Raw genomic sequence first — 19,995 nt, 5'->3', positions numbered from 1 at the left:
AGTAAGACTTTTTTTTCTTGTAAACATGTGTCCCAAAATGCTGCCCCTCAGAGCTATAGTTATAGCCCGTGAAAGTTGATTGATGAAAATCGATTATTTGGAACCGTGACTACAGTTATGCGTCAAATTACCGGAAAATGTGCAGGTCCCCGTTTTTCGGGGGCTTTTTTCATTTTCTGTCGCAAAAATAATGTAAGTTCAATTTTAAGGGAGGATTCAGGGGTATTTACCCTTCTGATGGCCCCTATCTTATGTTTCCGATATAGGAAAATAAAAAATCTAGCAACACCAACTAGCCATGAAAAAATCTAAAATTTTGGTTTCTTGCATCTTTTCGATACATTTAGCCGTTTTTGAGAAAATCGCTGATAAACGAAAGAGATGCATTATTAAACGCGATAAAACTATCAAATCAGAAAAAACGAAGTGGGCCGTGACTGTTTTAATTTTTGTCAAATCAAATTAATGGTAACGAAAAAATGCAAAAAACGATAATTTTAGATTTTTTCATTTCCAACGAGTTAGCGTTCTAGATTTTCAAAATTCTTATCGGAAACGTAAGATATGGGTCATCATAAGGCCCCATCATTAAGCCCCCCGAAATCTGTGTTTACACCATTTTTGGGACGAAAAATCTCAAAAGCACTCAAAAAAAATGACTTTCAAATATTTAAAAGATTTTACTGTATAATTGTAGTCAGTGTTCCAAATAATCGATTTTCTTCAAGCATTTGCAGCGGGCTGTAGCTCTATTTTAGAATACACGTTTATAGGAAAAAAAAGTCTTATTTTGACTTCACCAATACGCTTTTAAAATATTTGCACCGAATTTTGTAACACCCTAGTACATACAAATCAAGTAGCTGATAAAACTTATTATAGAATGTTCCACAAGATAGGTCTATGTTATCAAAATCATCCAAGAACGTCCAGTTGATATTACACAGCGACGCATAAAGACCAAGATAAATCAGCACTTTTAAGGTTACAAGTTTTAATTACATTGTCACATTTTGATATTTCCCAACCAAAACACATCGATAGTACAGGATGGTGATTATTTTCGGGCAAAAATGGTACATTGTCATGGAATACCAATCCATTGGTGTTTCTAAAAATAAGGTCTAACTTGTTTTTGATTGTTAATATTTAATATGTTATTAATTTAATTGTTTAAGATCCGTGAAATCTGAAAGTCGCTTTTTTTTGCTATATAATATTCAATAAAGCAATTCATATTTTTTCCAGCTATGAACCAGAACTCCACCCTGGAGTAACATACAAACTACAAAATCCAAAGGCTACATTAAAAATATTCTCCACAGGAAGTGTCACAGTGACAGGTATGAATTTTATATCCGATCTAATTTTGCTTTACGTAACTCATTTATTTACAGCACCAAGTGTACAAGCAGTTCAAGCAGCCATTGAGCACATATACCCCCTAGTATACGAGTTTCGTAAGGAACGATCCAAAGAAGAACTCGAGGCTTTGGCAAAGAAAAAGTTGAAGCAGGGAGAGTACAGCGATATTGATATTGGTTTCACAGGTAAAATATAGTATTTTATTTTTTATTATATAAAATGTTACTAGGTTCATTTTTTATGAGTATAAATTGTCTATAATATTATTCTAATTATTTTGCAAGAATATTTATTTAATTATTTCATATTAGATCTAAAAATAATGATTAACGCATAAAATGTAGGGACTTGCATCTTAATTAAGCTTAAGATGCTTAAAAGAGAATTAAGAACTAAGATTCCAGAAACTTTTGACATTTCTTGACAATTTTTTACAAACAATTTATCTACTATTTATTTACTTAAAATAATTGAAAATTAAATTTGCAAAACCTGTGTTTATGTGTAAGCAAATTTCGTTCATTTGGTCCTCTTTCAAGGTTCTAATGAGAGGTTTTCTAAATACTGTAAAAGAAGAAAACATACTTTTGGTTTTATGTTAAGATTGAAAAGAGAGGTGTTTAAATCCTAAAAATAAAAATAACTTAATTGTATTATGTCGTCAAAATTTAATAACAGCTTCAAGATATATGCGCTCAATCATCAAATTTATCGTTCCAAAACTATGAATTTTCTTTGGATTGACGGCTGATTTCATATTGAGGAGTTGTCTTAGATTTTCTTATCCGTATTATGTGTCTACTCCAAATAGGAGTAGACGCATGATTGAGATTGACGATGCATGAGAGAGTAGATTGTAGCAAGTTCTTTAATGCTTTAGTAGTCTTCGTGAATTTCGATCTTTAAACATCTTAGGGTTATTACTTAATTACTCTTTATAGCACCAATAAACAAATAGAAGTACAAACAAATAAGGTCTGTAGAACATCTTTGGCAATTTTTAGTATTTTAAGTGATTTGATATTTCATTCAAAGGTGCTATTTTTATTTTTTAATTGGATAATTATGGCCTTGATATTTATAACACATAATAAACAAAGAAAAGTCTTTTTTTTTAGGATTTGTCATACAGTTTTAGATTTTTGGCACTTATATCATTTCTCATAAAACTATTAATTAAACGTAACCAATCCCAATCTGCAAACTACTAGCAGGAAATCGACGACAAATTCGCTATTTCCATTTAAAAAATTACGATCAAAATTAAAATAGTAGTAATGCTAATATAGTTAATTGATAGACTGTTTCCATTCACATGTTATTATGTAAAACTTAAGCTTTTACCGGCATGAGCCGCAAACTTTCTTTCTTGGGTAACCTTGTCACCAACCGCAATTTCATGATCGCTTAACTATTAGTTAGAAATTCGATTTAGATTGTGAAGGAAGTCCAACCTAACGTAGGTAAAGTAAAGAAAAAGTTTCTTTATGGAAGACCAAACTTTTTTATTATTTTGTTTTGTTTTTAAAGATAATTGCGCAAGCAAAGTCACAATGAGCTTCACAACTAATCAAGTGTTAAAATGCTCGAATTGTCTAAAATCTGTGGGATGAGATCAATATAAAAAATCTTTTGTGAGGTGAAAGATTTTTCATTTGATTCGTTTGTCATCTTCATCTCTGTTTAATCCATTATATCTTTTTTTCGAAGATTCGACACCCATACTTACTTTAATTATCTATCCAACTCACCTAATTTATATGGAATCACCCAATAATTTCGAGAAATGTAATTTAATTTGAAAAAATTTATTGAGGAGCAAAGACCAGTTTTTCCAAATTAAGAACAAATAACAAAAAGTGTATATTTCTATAAAAATATTTTTTCTGAAAATGTCAATTTAACAAGAAATAATGCTATTTAAATCATTTTAATAATTAGTATTGCCACCTCTAGCATATAGCAAGTAGGAATTCGACGAGGTATGCTATATATCAAGTTGATAATTTCTTCTTGAGAATCATTTGCTCTCTCCTTTAGAACAAGCTGTATAAGTTGTTTTATGTTACACAAACTTATTGTTTATTGTTACACTGTATAAGGGTTATTTTGACGAGCTTTAATATTTCTTTTGATTTTATCCCATAAGTGGCCACTCCAAAACTGCAACACTTTTACCTTCTAAGAAATATTTGCAACTCTGTTGGTATGTGAAGGTGTATTATCTTGCATAAATTAAAAAAAATGGCCTAAATCAGAGAGTACCTGACACTCGATAGGAAACTAAATTGGAACTGTCACTTTACAAAGAGAGTACAGAAAGCATATAACTCTTACGAGCAGTATAGGAGCACAATTGGCAAGACCTGGGGCTTCTCCTCCAGGGTGGTGGACCTACACAGCTATCATAAGATATGTACTAACGTACAGCGCTATTATGTGGGGCCACAAAGTGGATCAGGTCACAACTCGTCGAAAACTAGACCATGTTCACAGAATGGCTTGCCTCAACACAATGGGAGCAATGAGAACAATGCCAACCAGGGCTTTGGAAGTTATGCTGTCTCTGCCGCCCCTACACATATATGTCAAGGAGGTCGTTCTACTCACAATGATGCGTTTCCGCTTTTCTGGATTGAACATGAGGATAGGCCTACAAAGAGCTCGCCTGTGGCAAGAAGCAACAAACTCGCTTTCTATACTGGAGGCTCGAGTTTCGCCAATCTTTACTTTCAACAAACCCTACACAATCAACATAAAGGGCATTGGAACCAATCGGATGGCGGGTATTACTAATATCTATTCGGACGGTTCCTAAACTAAAACAGATTCGGGCTGCGGCATAAACTCCAAAAACCTCGCAGTTGAACACAATTAGATACCATGTCAATGTCTTTCAAACTGAAATATATGGCATAACGTTGGCGGCAGAATAAATACTCGGTAGCAACGTTACTGAAAAAACTACCATATCAAGGGAAATTGAGCCGCTGACTCTTTTGCCAAGAGGGCCGCCGCTTTTTAACCAGTAGAGCCGAGGCCCTTCGTGGGTCTGATCATGGTGAATATCAAAGGACTAATAAAATCACACTTACACGTTTTTCAAAAATGCGGTGGGATAATAGTCAAGGCTGCAATTTGTCCAAGTAACTACTCAGCTATCCGGGAAAACTGGGGGAAATCCGCAAATTGTCTCTGAATAAAGGGAACTACGTCTTATAACTGGCATCCTAACTGGTCACTGTCAATTAAATACCACCTTTTTAAAATAAAAATAAAACTAAGCAGGAGTCCATTATGCAGGGTATGCAACTACGAACACGAGACATTGAATAACATACTTTGCGATTTCCCTGCTCTCTCGTCTATACATAGCAGCTTTCTAGGCGTATTCCGTCCTTCCTTTGAGGAGATTACTGGCGTCGTTGTCGCTCTCGTTGATAAACTGTGTTGGATGACGAGCTGAGGGAGAAGTCCCCGACTCTTTCAACAGAGGTGCCAATAGGCCTCAGTAGGCACAAGTGCAGTGTTGCTACAGATACAGAGATATGAGTTACAGAGAGACCCCTAGCTTGCAAAAGTTGCATTTGAAACTTTGGATGAGATGTTGTAGGATTTCTTCTTGCTATTTAAGCTATAAGCTATCCAGGCCCTTCTGTAATGACTGCCACTACTTTTCCTTGGTTGATTCTTTAGTGTTCCCAGTTTCCTAACAATAAGGATATTGCATTAGCACTCTTCTTTGACGTTGAAGAAGCCTGCGATAAGGCGAAGACCAGTCAGATCTGCGGGACCAGGATCACACTAGCTCTGGTGTCTGGTCATGGACAGCCTTCTAAGGCAGCTTGAGCAAGAAGGGTATTATGCGTAGGCCTATGCTGATGACGGACTGGTTATAGTCACAGGCAAATTCATTGAGGTAGTGTGTGATCGCATGAAAAGCGCATGCAGGATCATCCAAAGGTGGTGCGTGAAAACGGGCCTCTCTGTCAATCCTGACAAAACAGAGCTCATACTTTTTACGAAAATTTTTCGGCACTACAGATCGATGAGAACCACACCAGGTGCAGCGCTCAACATCCTCCTGGACTTGCCACATGCCGGAACTCCCGCTGTGGATTCAGAGGGAGGTGCTAGTAACCTATGTAAGGATGAAGGATAGCGCCACATGGTAGCATCGACCGATAGCAGGGCACGCTTCTATCACCAAACTAGAGAAGGAAATGCCAATTCTGCTGCACCTCAATGCAAAGCCGGAGGGGACTGTGTGACACACAGACGGTCCAAGAATGGCCCACACAGGTCTGTCAGGAGCTGGAGTGTATCGTAGCATACTGATCGGAGACAAGTTTTCTCGCTTGGAAGACATTCGACAGTCTTTCAAGCCGAAGACGGTTCGAGTGTGTTGAGTCACGGCCGTCTCTACCTTAAGTAGAGGAGGCCGTGGTTGGGTTCCCGGACACAGCGGAAAGGAGGGGAATGGGCGGGCGGACGAGTTCGCGTGACTTGGATCAGCTCTCCCACCGATTAGCCCCGAACCCTACCTTGGAGTAAGTAAGAGCCACATTTCCCATATGCTAAACGTAGACAACTGGGCATGGGAAAAGACCAGGAAAAACTGAAGTAGGAACATCGGTTGTCGACAGGCGAAAGAACTGCTTTCAAGTCAATGAAGTTAGCATAGCGTGGCTACTGTCCCGGCACAGAGGGATTATAGCAGACCTGACCGGAGTCCTAACAGGTCACTCGACAGGTCGCAGACTCAACCGACATCTACATATCTTAGACGTGGTGCCCAACCCGCTGTGCCCCAGGTGTGGCCTGGCGGAGGAAACGACATATCTTATAGGAGAATGCAAAGGATGGGTTAGGATTAGGAGAGAAACCATGGGTGCTGCCACGAGAGGAACTAGAGGACCTTAACTGGGAAGCTCTGCTCTCCTTCATTAGGAGGATGGGTCGCCTGCTTAGGGAGACTAGAGAGGGTGGTCAGTAAATTCGGTGGAAACAGTAAATTCGACACTGCCAGGTTAAATATGATAAATTATTTTGTTTATCTACATGTTCTTGTTAGTAAGCACATGTAGAGGGTGACAAACGCATAGTACTGAACTTGAGGCGATTAGAGTGGGGCAAGTGCGAAGTTACCTTCTCTCAAGCGGTGTGCCATTTCAGTGAAAATGGAGCAGTAGATGATAGAATATCGCATTTTGGATATTTTTATCCGACATAAAGAATTAGTGATAACTCCGCAGGTGATTTTTTGCGCTAACTTTAATATTGGTAGGCTTGGAGCGGTATCAACAATATATAACACAATATTAAGATGAATAAAGAATTAAAGAACAACAGGCAGTGTTATGAAAAAAAAGCAACAAGGTCCAAAAAGAACGGTAAGAACTACTGAAAACATTAAGCGAATGAGAGAAGCGGTCGTCAGAAGTCTTACAGGGTCCGCCCGAAAACATGCAATTAAGGTTAACATTAATCGGGACTCGGTTAGAAAAATTTTGCATAAGAACCTAAAATGTTGAAAGAGATTTTGAACATCGTGAGGACTTCGCTACGAGAATGCAAGTTATTTTGGGGGATAACTTAGGTAGGCATTTTGTAATGAGTGACGAAGCTAATTTTCACTTAGATGTAGCAGTTAAGCAGAATTAAGGTACCAGGCTCCTGAAAACCCACAAAATATCCATGAGCGTCTTCTATATTCTGAAAAAGTCACAGTATGGTGTGTCATTGGTCCAACTGGCATTATTGATCCATATTTCTTTGAAGAAGCTGGCCGCTTCGTTCACATGATCCAAAATTTGTTGGTTCCAGAAATACGTAGAAAAGGCATAAATCCAAGGAATTTGTGATTGCAGCAAGATGGTGGCACGGCATCGTTCGGAGATGTGCCTTGGCCTCCAAGATCTCCAGACCTGTCAATTTGAGATTTTTTCCATGGGGGGTATTTAAAGAGTCGGGTATATGCTCATAATCCTTGTAGTTTAATCAAGTTAAAGAACGCAATTCGCCAGGAAATCCGGACTATTGATCGAGTGATGTTAGAGCGTGTTATGGAGGATTTCATAATGAGGATCGAAAACTGCATCTAACTTGACGATCACCATCTTGTTGACATTATTTTCCTTACTTAATTTATGTTGTTAAAGGCCTAATATAACTTATATAAGGACATTTATTCTAAAATCGTCCTATTATCAGTTTTCACCCTATCTCATCGCTACCTTACTTTCTTATCGCTTATAGGAAAAAAAACGATTATTACATATTAATATTGGGTGATTCCATATCAGTTTGGTTGGTTATATATCAGTCATTTTTTGCCAAAATGAATATGACTTCTTTAAATATCACCCCAGATTTTTTTTTCCGAACCGAAAACCTGGGTAAAACCAAAAACTGGTTAAAAAATGCCTTTATAAAAAAACAATTTGCCGATAAATTTATATTAATTTAGTGTTGGTTTATTTGTTCATATTGTCAATTAATTTATATTTTTTTTCCAACAGCGGAAGAAGACCAAGAGATGGAAACAGACGAAGAAAACTGGAGAGATTAGAAGATCTCCAAGAGAAACATCTTTTTTCCTGTTATGAGGCAGATAGATTTTTTAGTTCTTGTCACAAATTAACAAAAAAAATGTCGCTTAGCGAAATCGCCTTCCGTTCGAGTATTGAAGATATTTTCAGTTCAGTACGACTAGTCAGATCGGACATTTCTATATTATTAATTCATTTTGTGAACGAATTTTTTTCTCGGTTATTATTTATTGAAGCCCAACTATTTATATGAGACTGCGGAAATGTTTTTTGTTTTCCACTTTATTAATGATAAATCCTGTACTGTTGTATAATTTTTGTTTGAGTTGTTTAGTTATTTATGTTGCGATATGATGAGTGGTGTGACTGATAGAGCATTTAAGGAGTTTTTATTTTATTAATTTACTAATATATGTGTTGGTTAGGAAAATCGAGCAAGTTTTGACCTTACTAAACTTACTTTGAAATAACTGTTAACCAAACGTACCTATGGAATTAGATACACGTAAAAATTGTGGGAAACAAGTACTCAGTAGTCATTGACAACACTTTGAAGCTACAAAAAACAAAAGATAAAGTAAGAAAGTTACCTATATGTGGGGATTAAAGTCATTGTGGTGCAACTGACGTTTTATTTTAAGAAAGGGTTTATCAGACTTATTATAATAAATTTCAAAAGCAGGCCACTTTATTGTGAAGTTCGTTCATTAAGTTCATAAAAAAAGTAAAAAAAAACGGTGTTTTCCGTCTGACAAGTCATTTTTTCACATTGGTGAATACCTTGGATTTTATAACAATTGGAATTCCGAATTGAATTTCCTACACAAGTGTGAACAACCGGATTGTCAGGATATAAGAGTAATTTTTTCTTTTTAATTGTGGACGTTTTTCTTTGATTTCCTTGCTTAACCGATGCAATAACGATGCATAATACGCACCAGTTCTCGTCTTTCCTTTGTCCAAGTAATCAATGAAAATGATGCCGCGTCCATCCCAAAACTCTGTGGCCATTATCTTGCCGGCCGATTTTACTCTAACCCTGACTGTCTATTTGTTTCTGCAGTAAGGTAGTGAAACCATGTTTCATCCACAGTAATATCTCCGAAGAAACTCCGCAGGATTATCACGGAAGAGCACCGAAATAGCCTCAGAGTCGATGACATGATTGCGCTTATTCTCTTCTGTCAGCAAACGCGCTACCCATCTTGGCGAAATTATAAGTATATAGACAATTTTTCGTGCAAAAAATATTTTTGCATACAACTGCCCAAATTTTGCAGGCATTTGTCATAGTATGACACAAGTTTTCTATGCCTTCTTCATAGAAGGTTGCCGCCTCTGTCTTCAACCCGATGGAAACATTTTCTTTCAGCTCCCCGTCACTGTTGAAGTGTTGACCTCCAAGGAAAGACTTAAGATGTAAGAACAGATGAAAATCGCTATGAGCAGGTCAGGGTTGAACAAAGGATGGTCAAACACGTCCCAGCCAAATCCCTGTAGGAGGTTTCTCGTCACATTTGCAGTCTGTGGTCGTGCATTGTTGTGAAGAAAAACAACACCTTTTTACAAAAATCCTCGGCGTTTATTCTATATTGCGCGGCGCAATTTGCTAAGTGTCTCGCAGTAAACATCTGCATTGATTGTTAGACCTCGCGGTAAGAAATCAATCAGTAAGATGCCTTTCCTGTCCCAAAACACTGTGCACATGATTTTTCGAGGTGTCAAGATTTGTTTCGGCTTAACCCTTGCTGGAGATGAAGTGTCTCTTCATTCCACTGATTTCTGCTTAGTTTTAGGGTGACTATCTGTGATAGAAAATCTTCGCCGCCTTCATCATAACGGATTAAAAACTGAAGTGCACTACCCATCCGTTTTGTTGTGTGTTCCTCAATGAGAATTTTTTGTACCCAACGTGAGCAAAGTTTACGAAATTTCAGTTTTTCGGTAACAAATTCATGAATTAGTGATCGTGAGATTTGGGGAAATTCTATAGCGAGAGCACTAATTGTAAACTTACGGTTTTCCTAAAGTTTTTCATCAATCGCTCGAACCAGTTCTTCTGTAATCAAAGATGGACGTCCACTTCGTTCTTCATCGTGCACTTCACTACGTCGTTCATTGAACTGTCGGACCCATCTTCTCACCATTAAATCACTCATCACGTTTTGTCTATAAACTTCACAAATTTGCCAATAAATTTCAATTGGTTTCACTTTCTTAGCATTCAGAAAACGAATCACAGATCTAATTTCACAAGCGGCGGGATTTCGAATCAACACCGTAAACAAGCATAACAAAGCATACGTGGCTTACAGCGAACTCAAACTGGCGCACGTTTCTTCTCCTTGATATAGAGCGCCTGTCGCGCATGCGCGAAACTGCGGTAGCAGCGCTGCAGCGGATATAAATAGAAACGGAACTTACTTTCTGGACGTACCTCGTATTTAGGTATCGTTGGGTAGTTAAGCTAGCCTCAAAAATTGTATATACAATTTTAGTGCTCAATACAAAACATGAAACACTAAAACCAACACAAATCGACCTTGTTGCTGGTATTCAAAAGTAATATATTGGTTTTCTTGACGCGACTTTACAACATATACCCTGTGTCAGCACAAGCTCCGCCTTCTATCTGTACGTCATCTTTCGCGCAAGAACAGAGACTTTTTTGTACCCGCTGTCAGCACATCTTACTAAATATACCCGATTCTAGCGCAATTGCGCCATTTTTCACGTTGCGTTGATATTATGTTACATGAATCTTATTAGCACGTGGTTCCTAATTAAGAGTTTGTTGTCTTGCACCTTTTCCCGCGATTGCTTTTTCTTTAAAGGCTTAAGAAAAATGTCTGAATTATATATAAGAAAATATTTTAATCTGCAAGAAGAAGATGTGTTAGAGATCGAATCGTTTTCTGATAACACCAATTTTAACGTGTGCGTACGAACAAATCTAAACCGAAATAATATGGAAATAGATTATAGCGAGCAGTGCAATAAATGGATACAAAACTTCAGTGGGAGTACAAAAACACAGTAGATTGTCAGGAAATCGTTTCCAAATTTAAAAACAATATTATATAAGAAACAGTTCGTGTGCCACCATTCCAATTTTAATAAAATAGCTAATGAAAAAAGGTTCGTTCTAATAAACGAATAAAAGGAAAAGGATGCACCGCATCTATCGAAATAAAAATTAAAAAGATTAGATTAACAGATTTACAATAAGAAATGACAGTCACTTAAAATCCGGACTTTCTGCTGTTATAATGGTAAGTTTCATTATTGTAATATGGTGTTCCAACTAAAACAATCCACCCCCAATAATTCCCTCCCCTTTAAAAAAAAAATAAAAAAAGCTTGGACCCGTCGATTTTTGTTGTGAGGGGGACAAATTTTTTCCCTATTTTCGGCTTTGCTCCTTTACTCCCTAACCATGGGATACGATTTACCCCCAAAATGGTAAATAGCATTTATTATTTTTATTCCCTCCTGCTCTCATCAGCCATATACTATCAACCAATGTTTAAATCGGGTATATTTAGTAAAGATGTGCTGCTGGTGGGTATAAATAGTTCTCGTTCTAACGGCTACGAATGACGTATCATAGAAGGCGGAGCTTGTGCTGACACAAGGTATATGTTGTAAAATCGCTTTTCTTGACACCAATGTCTTGTATTTGCCTATTAAAGATGCCGCTGCTGCTTGTATGGGATTCGTCAGATCATATTACCTTATTTGCAAAAACCGGATCTTCATAAGTTTTGGGTAAAAACAAATTAGAAAATTCTCGAACAATATTTACCTTATACGGTTTAAATTTGCTTTTTTTAAATTTTTTGCTCTTTTGTTTTTGAAACTCGTACCTCTTCCTCTATCTACAGGAAATTTGGGATCCTCCTACACACGCTAAAACTATTATTTCGCCAGCTCCATGTCTGTCAACATGAAGGTTTTGAATAGGAGCTATAATTTAAAAGATTGGATTTCAATCGGAATACCGTAGTCGGAGATGGCTGACGTCTTTCTGGGAACCTTATATGATCTTTTTTATTTTTTGAATTTTGTAACAAAATAATATAAGCCGGTTCTTTATCTATTTAAATATAATTGCAGCGCTGCTTCAAGATTTTCGTTAGAAATGTGTAAACATTTTATATCATATTTTTAAAAATTTTGAAATTCCATGTTTTCACCGTCACCATCATTATTGATTTGTATTGACTCTGTGACTTAGTTTCCATGAATGCAATAAATAAAACATTTTTTATGCATGTGTGATTTTTCTTACTCTTGAAGCAAAAGTTTATTACAATTAAGTGGTGACACATCAACGTATTCAGAAAAAAAATGGCAAAAGTTTGACGTTAAAATATGCAGGGTGTTCCATTTAAAAAGTACCCAGTTTGTGCCAAATCTTGTTTGAACAAAAAAACAGTGCTCTAAAAAAATTTAAAATACACCACTGACTTTTATGTAAGAATATCTATTATAAGCAGTTTTCAAGTTTTACAAAAAATTTATACAGGGTCGCGAAAACCGCAAATCTTAAAAAATGACAGAGATACCCTGCAATCTCATCCAAAATGGGACACAGTGTACCTTGCGATATGCTGGTGGCCTTAACTATTTCGCGCACTTAAATTCGGCGATCACTTAAAACCATATCCAAAATTTTGTCAATATTTTCGGAAGTAGTCAGTTCCACTGGGTGTCCCGTACGATTCATTTTTTGTGGATAAACCGTCATGTTTAAACTAATTTTTCCAATTATTGTAAACAAGTGCAAACACGGGATCAGATGTGCCATGAACTGCATCCCACTCGGCTTTGATTTTTTTTGGTGTTAAATTGAAATTAAATTGGTTAAAAACCGCTCGAAACTCACTTTTCTCCATTGTTATAAACTAACAAAAATTGTTACTTTTGTCGATAATAGAGATTTTTCTTGACACCAGTATTTGTAACGGACGAAGTTCAAACTCTGACAGTTTTCAGACTAAATCGTGTTGCCAACTAAGAAACATTATTCTTCGACGTTACGAGCCCCATCTCTTGGATTTTCGATTGAACGATCGTCGTCTACTGGAATAGAATGTTCGGGGTTTTATGAACATTTGTCTGTTATTATCTTTTTTACTGAAATAGAGGATTGTTTGCTGGTTGGTCTTTGTACTTTTACTGTACACCAGGGTCAGTGATGCAAAACCGTGTGTGATGTGAAACATCTGAACTAAAGTTTATTGCAAAAAAAAAACAATTTGCAAAAAATATTAATTTTAATCAAAAGTTTATAACAAATTTGATCAAGTTTGTTCAATATCTTCCGCCATATTATCGTCTATTACCAAATATTTGATAAAAAGGATGATGGAAGGGAGGTGTGTAACAAGATCCGATCTGTCCTTTTTCTACTTCGTTTTTGGTACCCACTTTCCATGGCAACTTGATCTATTGAAAGTGGTCCTCCTATTTTTGCTGTATTTAAATTTGAGAAAACAGAATTGTTGTCTTTTAAGATATTGATCAATTGAGGTAACCATAAGACCTGATCATTATTTCCATGCTTCTTTACTTTCATCATCTAGTTCTCGACATCCATGTTAAGTTGGCTTTTTCTTTCGAGATTATGTAGATAGATAGTTTTCTCATAAATCTCGGGAAGAAAAGAACACCACTAACCATAAACTTATGATCAATTACTTCGATACTATTACCAGGACATGCTGCTAGTCTTATGAGAAATATGGGTAAAAACTAATTTGAGTAAAAATTATCTACCCATCTCTATTTTTTATGGAGGTCTAAGGAAAAGTATTCGAAATAATTGTTGGATGTGCTAGTGTGATACATTGTTAAAAAGTTCATTGAAAAGTCTGTTTGAATCATTCACGTAATTCTTCCATCAGAAATGTGTAGTGTTTTCAGAAAATAGGCTTTACAGACAAGAAATAGGTTTTACAGAAGAGATAGTGTTTACATTGGTAATGATTTTTGAGGTCTAGAAACATTTCTAAGCTGCCTTATAATAAAATTGGTTTGTCCAGGTAAGTCACCTAAAGACATAATTTGAGCAGAGAAGGAACACATTGTCCAAAAGATCTCCGAAAAAATATCCGTTTCCGTTAAGTACGATGTTCCTTAGGTCGTCGTTAATCGTCTCCATCAGTTTCTTTATTAGCCTGATCCATAATAAGAGCTTGATCAAAAAAGTTTATAAATATCGCTTTATTTACTTAGTGCTACTTCAGTCAGTTTAATTCTTTATTTATTAATGAACTTACTTAGTACACTGTCAATGAAATCAAAACAGACATCCGGCCATCTCTGATATACCACTCTATCTTTAACAGCCGCATATGAATAAATAAATGGGAGACATTTAGAAATATAAATTATTAGAAAAAATAAGTAACAAAACAAAAAAAAAACGTGGCTGATGGCTTGCCAAGTTATAATAGTAAAAGTCATGAGTACAACGAATATTAACTTTGGTAATGGCCTGTCACGTCAAATATAATATAAGAAAATAGTTAATTTTTGTTTTTTATTTATTTCTTCTATTAATAATATTCATACTTGTTATATACTTAAATACCTTCAGCTCCTGTTTATGTATGTAAATTAATATACATATGTAAAGATATACGTATACCCGATTTTTTTTATAGCTTGGAAATGCGGGCGATTTCATCGATACGTCACTAGAGACATAAATAAAGTTTTTACAACTGAACTAAGTGTCCTTGTTTTCCGCATCCTTCTCTAATGTTTTACAGGACATGTGTTTACTTTTTAGACAGGAATGCAAGTTAAACATTTTCTGGAAGTGTAGTACACTTTTACAATAACCTTGAAAAATTTATTTGTTCTACTATTAGGTAACAGAGTAACAATATGAATTCTGGTCAATTTTAACAAAATGGTATAAATGTGTCATGCAACAGCTTTTTTAATGAAACAAATTTACGGAACTCTAAAAATGCATATTATTATATTTGCACAGTGAAAGAATATTTGATTTTTGATAGCATTGTTAACGAAACTGTGAAGAACATTATGCACATGCACATGTATTGTATGAACTTTTTGCCTTAGAGTTTATTAAACTAGATGTGTATGTATACGCAGACGTACATAATTATTTTAACACCTTGTATAAATTTAACCCTTTGGGACCCAATTTTATTTTTAATGATTTTAAGGATGTTTTTGCGAATATTTTAAGAGATCATTTGACAATATATACTAGTTAAAATAAAAAAAATATATACAGGGAGAGCAAAAAATTGTGGGACAAATATATCCCAGCGGGATTTTTAGGTGGGTTATAAATATCCCTATGGGCCAAACAAACACATTTTTGTATTTCAACATTTTTATTTTTTTTATTAACAAAAAGACAACCCGCAAAGGTAAGTATTTTAGGACGTATGATAAAGCGCAAAACAATGCTTGCAGAACCCTACATCGCACATTGCACAAATAGTAGTGGTTCTATGTTCTTTTTTCTAAAGACCGCAACGAGCACATCTTCGCCGTTTCGATGTTTCTATTGGAAGGTGATCACCCACATTTTTCATTACTTTTGATCTCTTTGATGGCCTTCCACAACTGTTTCTTCGAAGTTTGACTGAAGTTTGCTGTTGTCCTTCTTCGATTAGGTCCTCTTATAAGGTAAATAAAAATTCCAGTAAGGGTATCTTTTTTTGGGTACGACGTAAGTCATTATATATTACCCAGCTGTTAACAACAGCAACCATCAAAAGTCGATAAAATACTTTTTTCCACCATTTGCATGATTTTCTGCCAAAGTCATACACACCACTCATCTGATCAGCCAGATCCACACCACCCATGATTTCATTGTAGTATGCAATAGCAGTGGGACATGGTACGCCAACTCTCTGCCCAGTCTTGTCTTTTCTCTTCACACAGGTCATATCAGGGGTATGGCAGTTACTCAAAAGAATAACCTTCTTTGTATCTTGCCATTTGATCGCAATAGAGTTTGTTTGATTTGATAAAAACTCGCATTCACCCCTAGACATTTTTCGTTTTTCGATTAATTTTTTTGGCATGTCTTTTCTTGTAATAATGGCTGTTTCCACAGCTGGGTATTGGGGGAATCCATCAAACGGACTGATGTAAAAAATCGATCAAAGGCCAGAACTACGTTTGGATTTTGTATAGTTTCACATAATTTTTTCACAACAGTTTCGCCCAAAGTACCGCTCCTTTCAACGTCATCCTTGCCGCAATATACATTTGCATCGTATGTATATCCTGTTTTGGCATCACATCTAGACCATAATTTTATGCCTCTTTTCACAGGTTTTTGTGGCATATATTGTTTCAGTGAAGATCTTCCTTTGAAGCCCTTCATGCTCTCGTCAATACTTTGACTTGTACTGTCGGATCGATATTTCTGAAACGTATATTTGAAGCAAGATAGAAGCTCTTGTAATCATAATCTCCCCTGCATCAGTGAAAGTCGCCTGCTTTTTTTTATTTTCTTTGTAATTTCAAGTAAATTTTGATTCGCTGGTTTGTAGACTCAGCAATAAAAGTAAATAAACTTCGAGGACAAATTTTAGTGGATATGTCCAGCGGGAAGGCATTTGCAGCAATTGAAGGATGTATGATACATTGACTTTCATTTGGAATGCTAAGTCTTGGGACATAGGTATTTGTAGGTAATGACCAAATTATATTACCAGTTGTAACAGGAGTTTCAGCCTCTTGATCTGAGTTTTCAGAAGAAATAACGCCGTCATTGGGTTGGGTTAGGTTCTCGTTTGCATCACTTTCAATGTCTCCACTATCTTCGTCTGAAGTATCCGAGGGCTGATACAACTCGTCGGACTCTTCACTATTATGGAATGGGTCTTCTTCTGAGGAAGAGTCTTCATATGGGGATTGCACCTCTTCTCCGGATGACAACTCTTCTAAATTGTCAGAAAGATCTTGAAGCTCTGCCCTAGTCAACTTCTTTCTTGACATACTGTAAAATACCATAGGGATATAAATCACCCTATCAGAAAACACTGGGACACATATATCCTATAGCCAAATATTACACCCAAAATGCAAAAACCAAAACAAAAAAAACCATCAAAATACTTTGCTATTATATATGCTGAACTTACCTAAACAGATTGTTTCAAAAACCACACAAAAACTATCAAATTTGTAAAAAGACAGTGTCAAAAACCAACAACGTGCTCGCTTTTCGGCGTTTACAATCAGAATGACCTCCAAAAAGCGTGTCGCTGCCTGTCGAAAAATTGTTAAAACCTTAAAATACCCGCTAATGACAATTTCCATTAAAAACGGGACATATAGCGCCCGCAGATGTTATGAAATGTATGTTGGGATTTATTTATCCCATTGGGGCCGAAAGGGTTAAAACAAAAAATGTACAAATTCAGGATAGTAGTAGAATTTTTTTTAATTTTTAATAAATAATATCGTAATGAAATAAATGTAAGAACTGTTCAAAGGTTGTTCTATTCCTAGCCAACACACTGTTGGTTTGCTGCTTTACTTTAATTTGAAAGAAAAGGTGATTCTTTGTTGTGCAATAAACAAAAATATATCCCAATGATATCATATCAGTCAAAATAACGTTTAAGTATACTCATCTAAAATTGCGAGAAAAAAAAACATGTTTTTAGTACAAAACTCTTCTTTTCTCCCTCCGCAAACAGCTCTGACATGTAGATAGTAATGTTTGTACCTTAAATCTTAGAACTAGTCTAGATTAGTGTATCTGTAGTTTTAGCAAGTAAAAACATGAAAAAAACCCAAAAAATATGGATTGTAGTAGAAAGGTAGTTCGGCCTTTGACTGACTGAAAACATTATTGTCGTTTCAACATTAACTTAACCTATAATAGAATTTAAAGCTACGTCGAACTGAATCTCTTTGTCATAATATGTCCTGTTTTTTTGGGACGCTTTGAGATATTATTATTAAACAGGTGCAAACTAACGTTAGTTTGTAAGAAACTATTATGTAAATAGGCTCACTACTGTCAACTAGTTGTCTAGGTAGGTTTGCTGTGATCAAAAATTTATATAAATTGGGCCAGAAAATATTAAATATAACCAATGTAAACATCTTGAAAATCTTTGTCTAGTTTGCATTGATTGTGTTTCATACTAAAAATGACAATTTTAGGAGCTGCTCATCTCTTAAAGTTGTATTTTCCATTCTCAAAAAAAAAAGACTTATCAATATGATGTACCATTATCAATGTGTATCGTAGCTTTAGAAAATGTAATTGGTGTCATATTTGGATGTCAACAGTAGGACGGCTTTTGCTAAAAGCCTTACTGCAAAAAAGTTTACTGGGCACCTGGTTTCCATTCCCAGGCACCCTTTAGCGAAAGCAATTGATAATTAATTGTCCCCATTGCCTTATGAATGTAGTAATAACGTTTACATTTTTAGACCAAAAGTTTATACCCGAATTTTTTACCATCATCGACTACATTTTGGATTTTCGTTTTGTAATTATTTTTTTCACATTTAGTGGTGAAAGTATGTAGTAGTCAAAACCGCAAATTATCATTTAACATATACCAAAATCTTCCTTTAGTGATTTTTAGAATTTTAAGGGTTTCTTCTTGTACAGTGTTTTTTTTCTGTGAAGCTCTATGAAACTATCGGTTCATTTATACACACGCGCGCTAGTTTTGTTCATTACTTTAGTTTTTTTAGTTATTGTAGAATAAAGTTTTTTCTGAGAATATTTGCATTTTTGTTATTTACACCCTATTTTTACACAAGGTGTCCCTAAATTACATCGCAATATTTTACCAGCCGCATCTTTGTCTAAAAATAAGACAAAAACTTCATATACAGGAATCTTGAAAAGTGAATCGTTTTCATGTTACAAGGTGTTTTATAATTCCTATTGATGATGGTTTTTTGTTAATATTTTCGAAAGGCCTGGTCGTTATTTTTCGAAAATTTTATCGTATACCACTGTAATTGTTACTAACTGATTTTATGCTAAAATGTATACAGGGTCGATTAAAATTAGTGGTCAGCAAGGTTAAAATTGTCAAAACATTTTTTCTAGCTACTTTTTAATAATTCAGACATAAATATTTTGCAACCTACACCCATAAAGTATTTTGATCACGTTTAATAAAATTAAAAGGTATGTTACAAATCATCAAGTATAAACATGATATAAGACTATTACAAATACTTAATTTTAAGATCAAAAAATGTTTTTTCATTGTTTAAAATGTTATTTCAAAATTGTAAATAATGTGCAAATATTTGATAAAAATTTAAACAATTAACTTATTAGCTAAGAAAAAAAAACTGAAAATACCAAACAAAAGAAAACATATTATAGCGACGTGGTTGCCATTTTGTTGGAGGCATAATCTAGCCCTAGGCCTTATTGCGCGAGCAGCCCTTAAAATAGAAAATGGATTTCTCCTTATCTCATTAACCAATTAATCCTTTGAATTAATTCTTCACGGTATTAATTTCTACAGCATATACCAATTCGTTTAAATGACCCCATAAATAGTAATCTACTGAAGTTAGATCTGGAAATCGAGGAGGCCAATTTAGAAGACCACCTCGACCAATCCAAGTTTCAGCAAAATGGATATCCATCCACTGACGAACATTACGTCCAAAATGTGCAGGCGATCCGTCGCGTCGTGCTGAAATATTAATTCTGTCATATGTTAAGAGGAACGTCTTCCAAAAGCTGCCCAAAATTATGTTCCAGCATATTTAAATAGTTTTCAGAGGTAAGACGGTTGGGTAACTCTATCCCCGATTAATCCCGCCCACAAATTTATTGAAAATCTCCTCTGAAAGTTGGAACGCCGTATCGCTCTTGGATTATTATCTGTCCAAACATGCATAATAAACGAATCATTTCTAGTGAAGGTTGCTTCGTCAGTCCTTAAAATAAAACAGACTAAGTTTGGGTTGTTAATTATCCATTTACAAAATTAGATCCTCGGCGCAAAATCATCTCGTACCAATTGTTCAACTCTCTAGTAATGATAAGGATGTAAGCCTTGGATTCTTACCATTCTTC

General features: G+C 35.5%; 1 protein-coding gene across 1 annotated transcript in view; it reads left to right on the top strand.

The window, feature by feature from the left end:
- Positions 1-18,670, top strand: part of LOC126743504 (TATA box-binding protein-like 1) — a 53,129-nt gene extending 34,459 nt beyond the window's left edge. The window contains exons 3-5 of the mRNA XM_050450638.1: positions 1,249-1,343; positions 1,398-1,550; positions 7,887-18,670. Of these exons, the coding sequence (XP_050306595.1) occupies positions 1,249-1,343; positions 1,398-1,550; positions 7,887-7,936 (298 nt within the window). The 3' untranslated portion in view covers positions 7,937-18,670. The remainder of the gene's footprint in view (positions 1-1,248; positions 1,344-1,397; positions 1,551-7,886) is intronic.
- Positions 18,671-19,995: the final 1,325 nt, after the last annotated feature.

This window comes from Anthonomus grandis, chromosome 13 (assembly GCF_022605725.1).
Source record: "Anthonomus grandis grandis chromosome 13, icAntGran1.3, whole genome shotgun sequence".
In the NCBI taxonomy this organism is placed as follows: Eukaryota; Metazoa; Arthropoda; class Insecta; order Coleoptera; family Curculionidae; genus Anthonomus; species Anthonomus grandis.
This window is presented reverse-complemented; position numbering and strand designations above follow the sequence as displayed.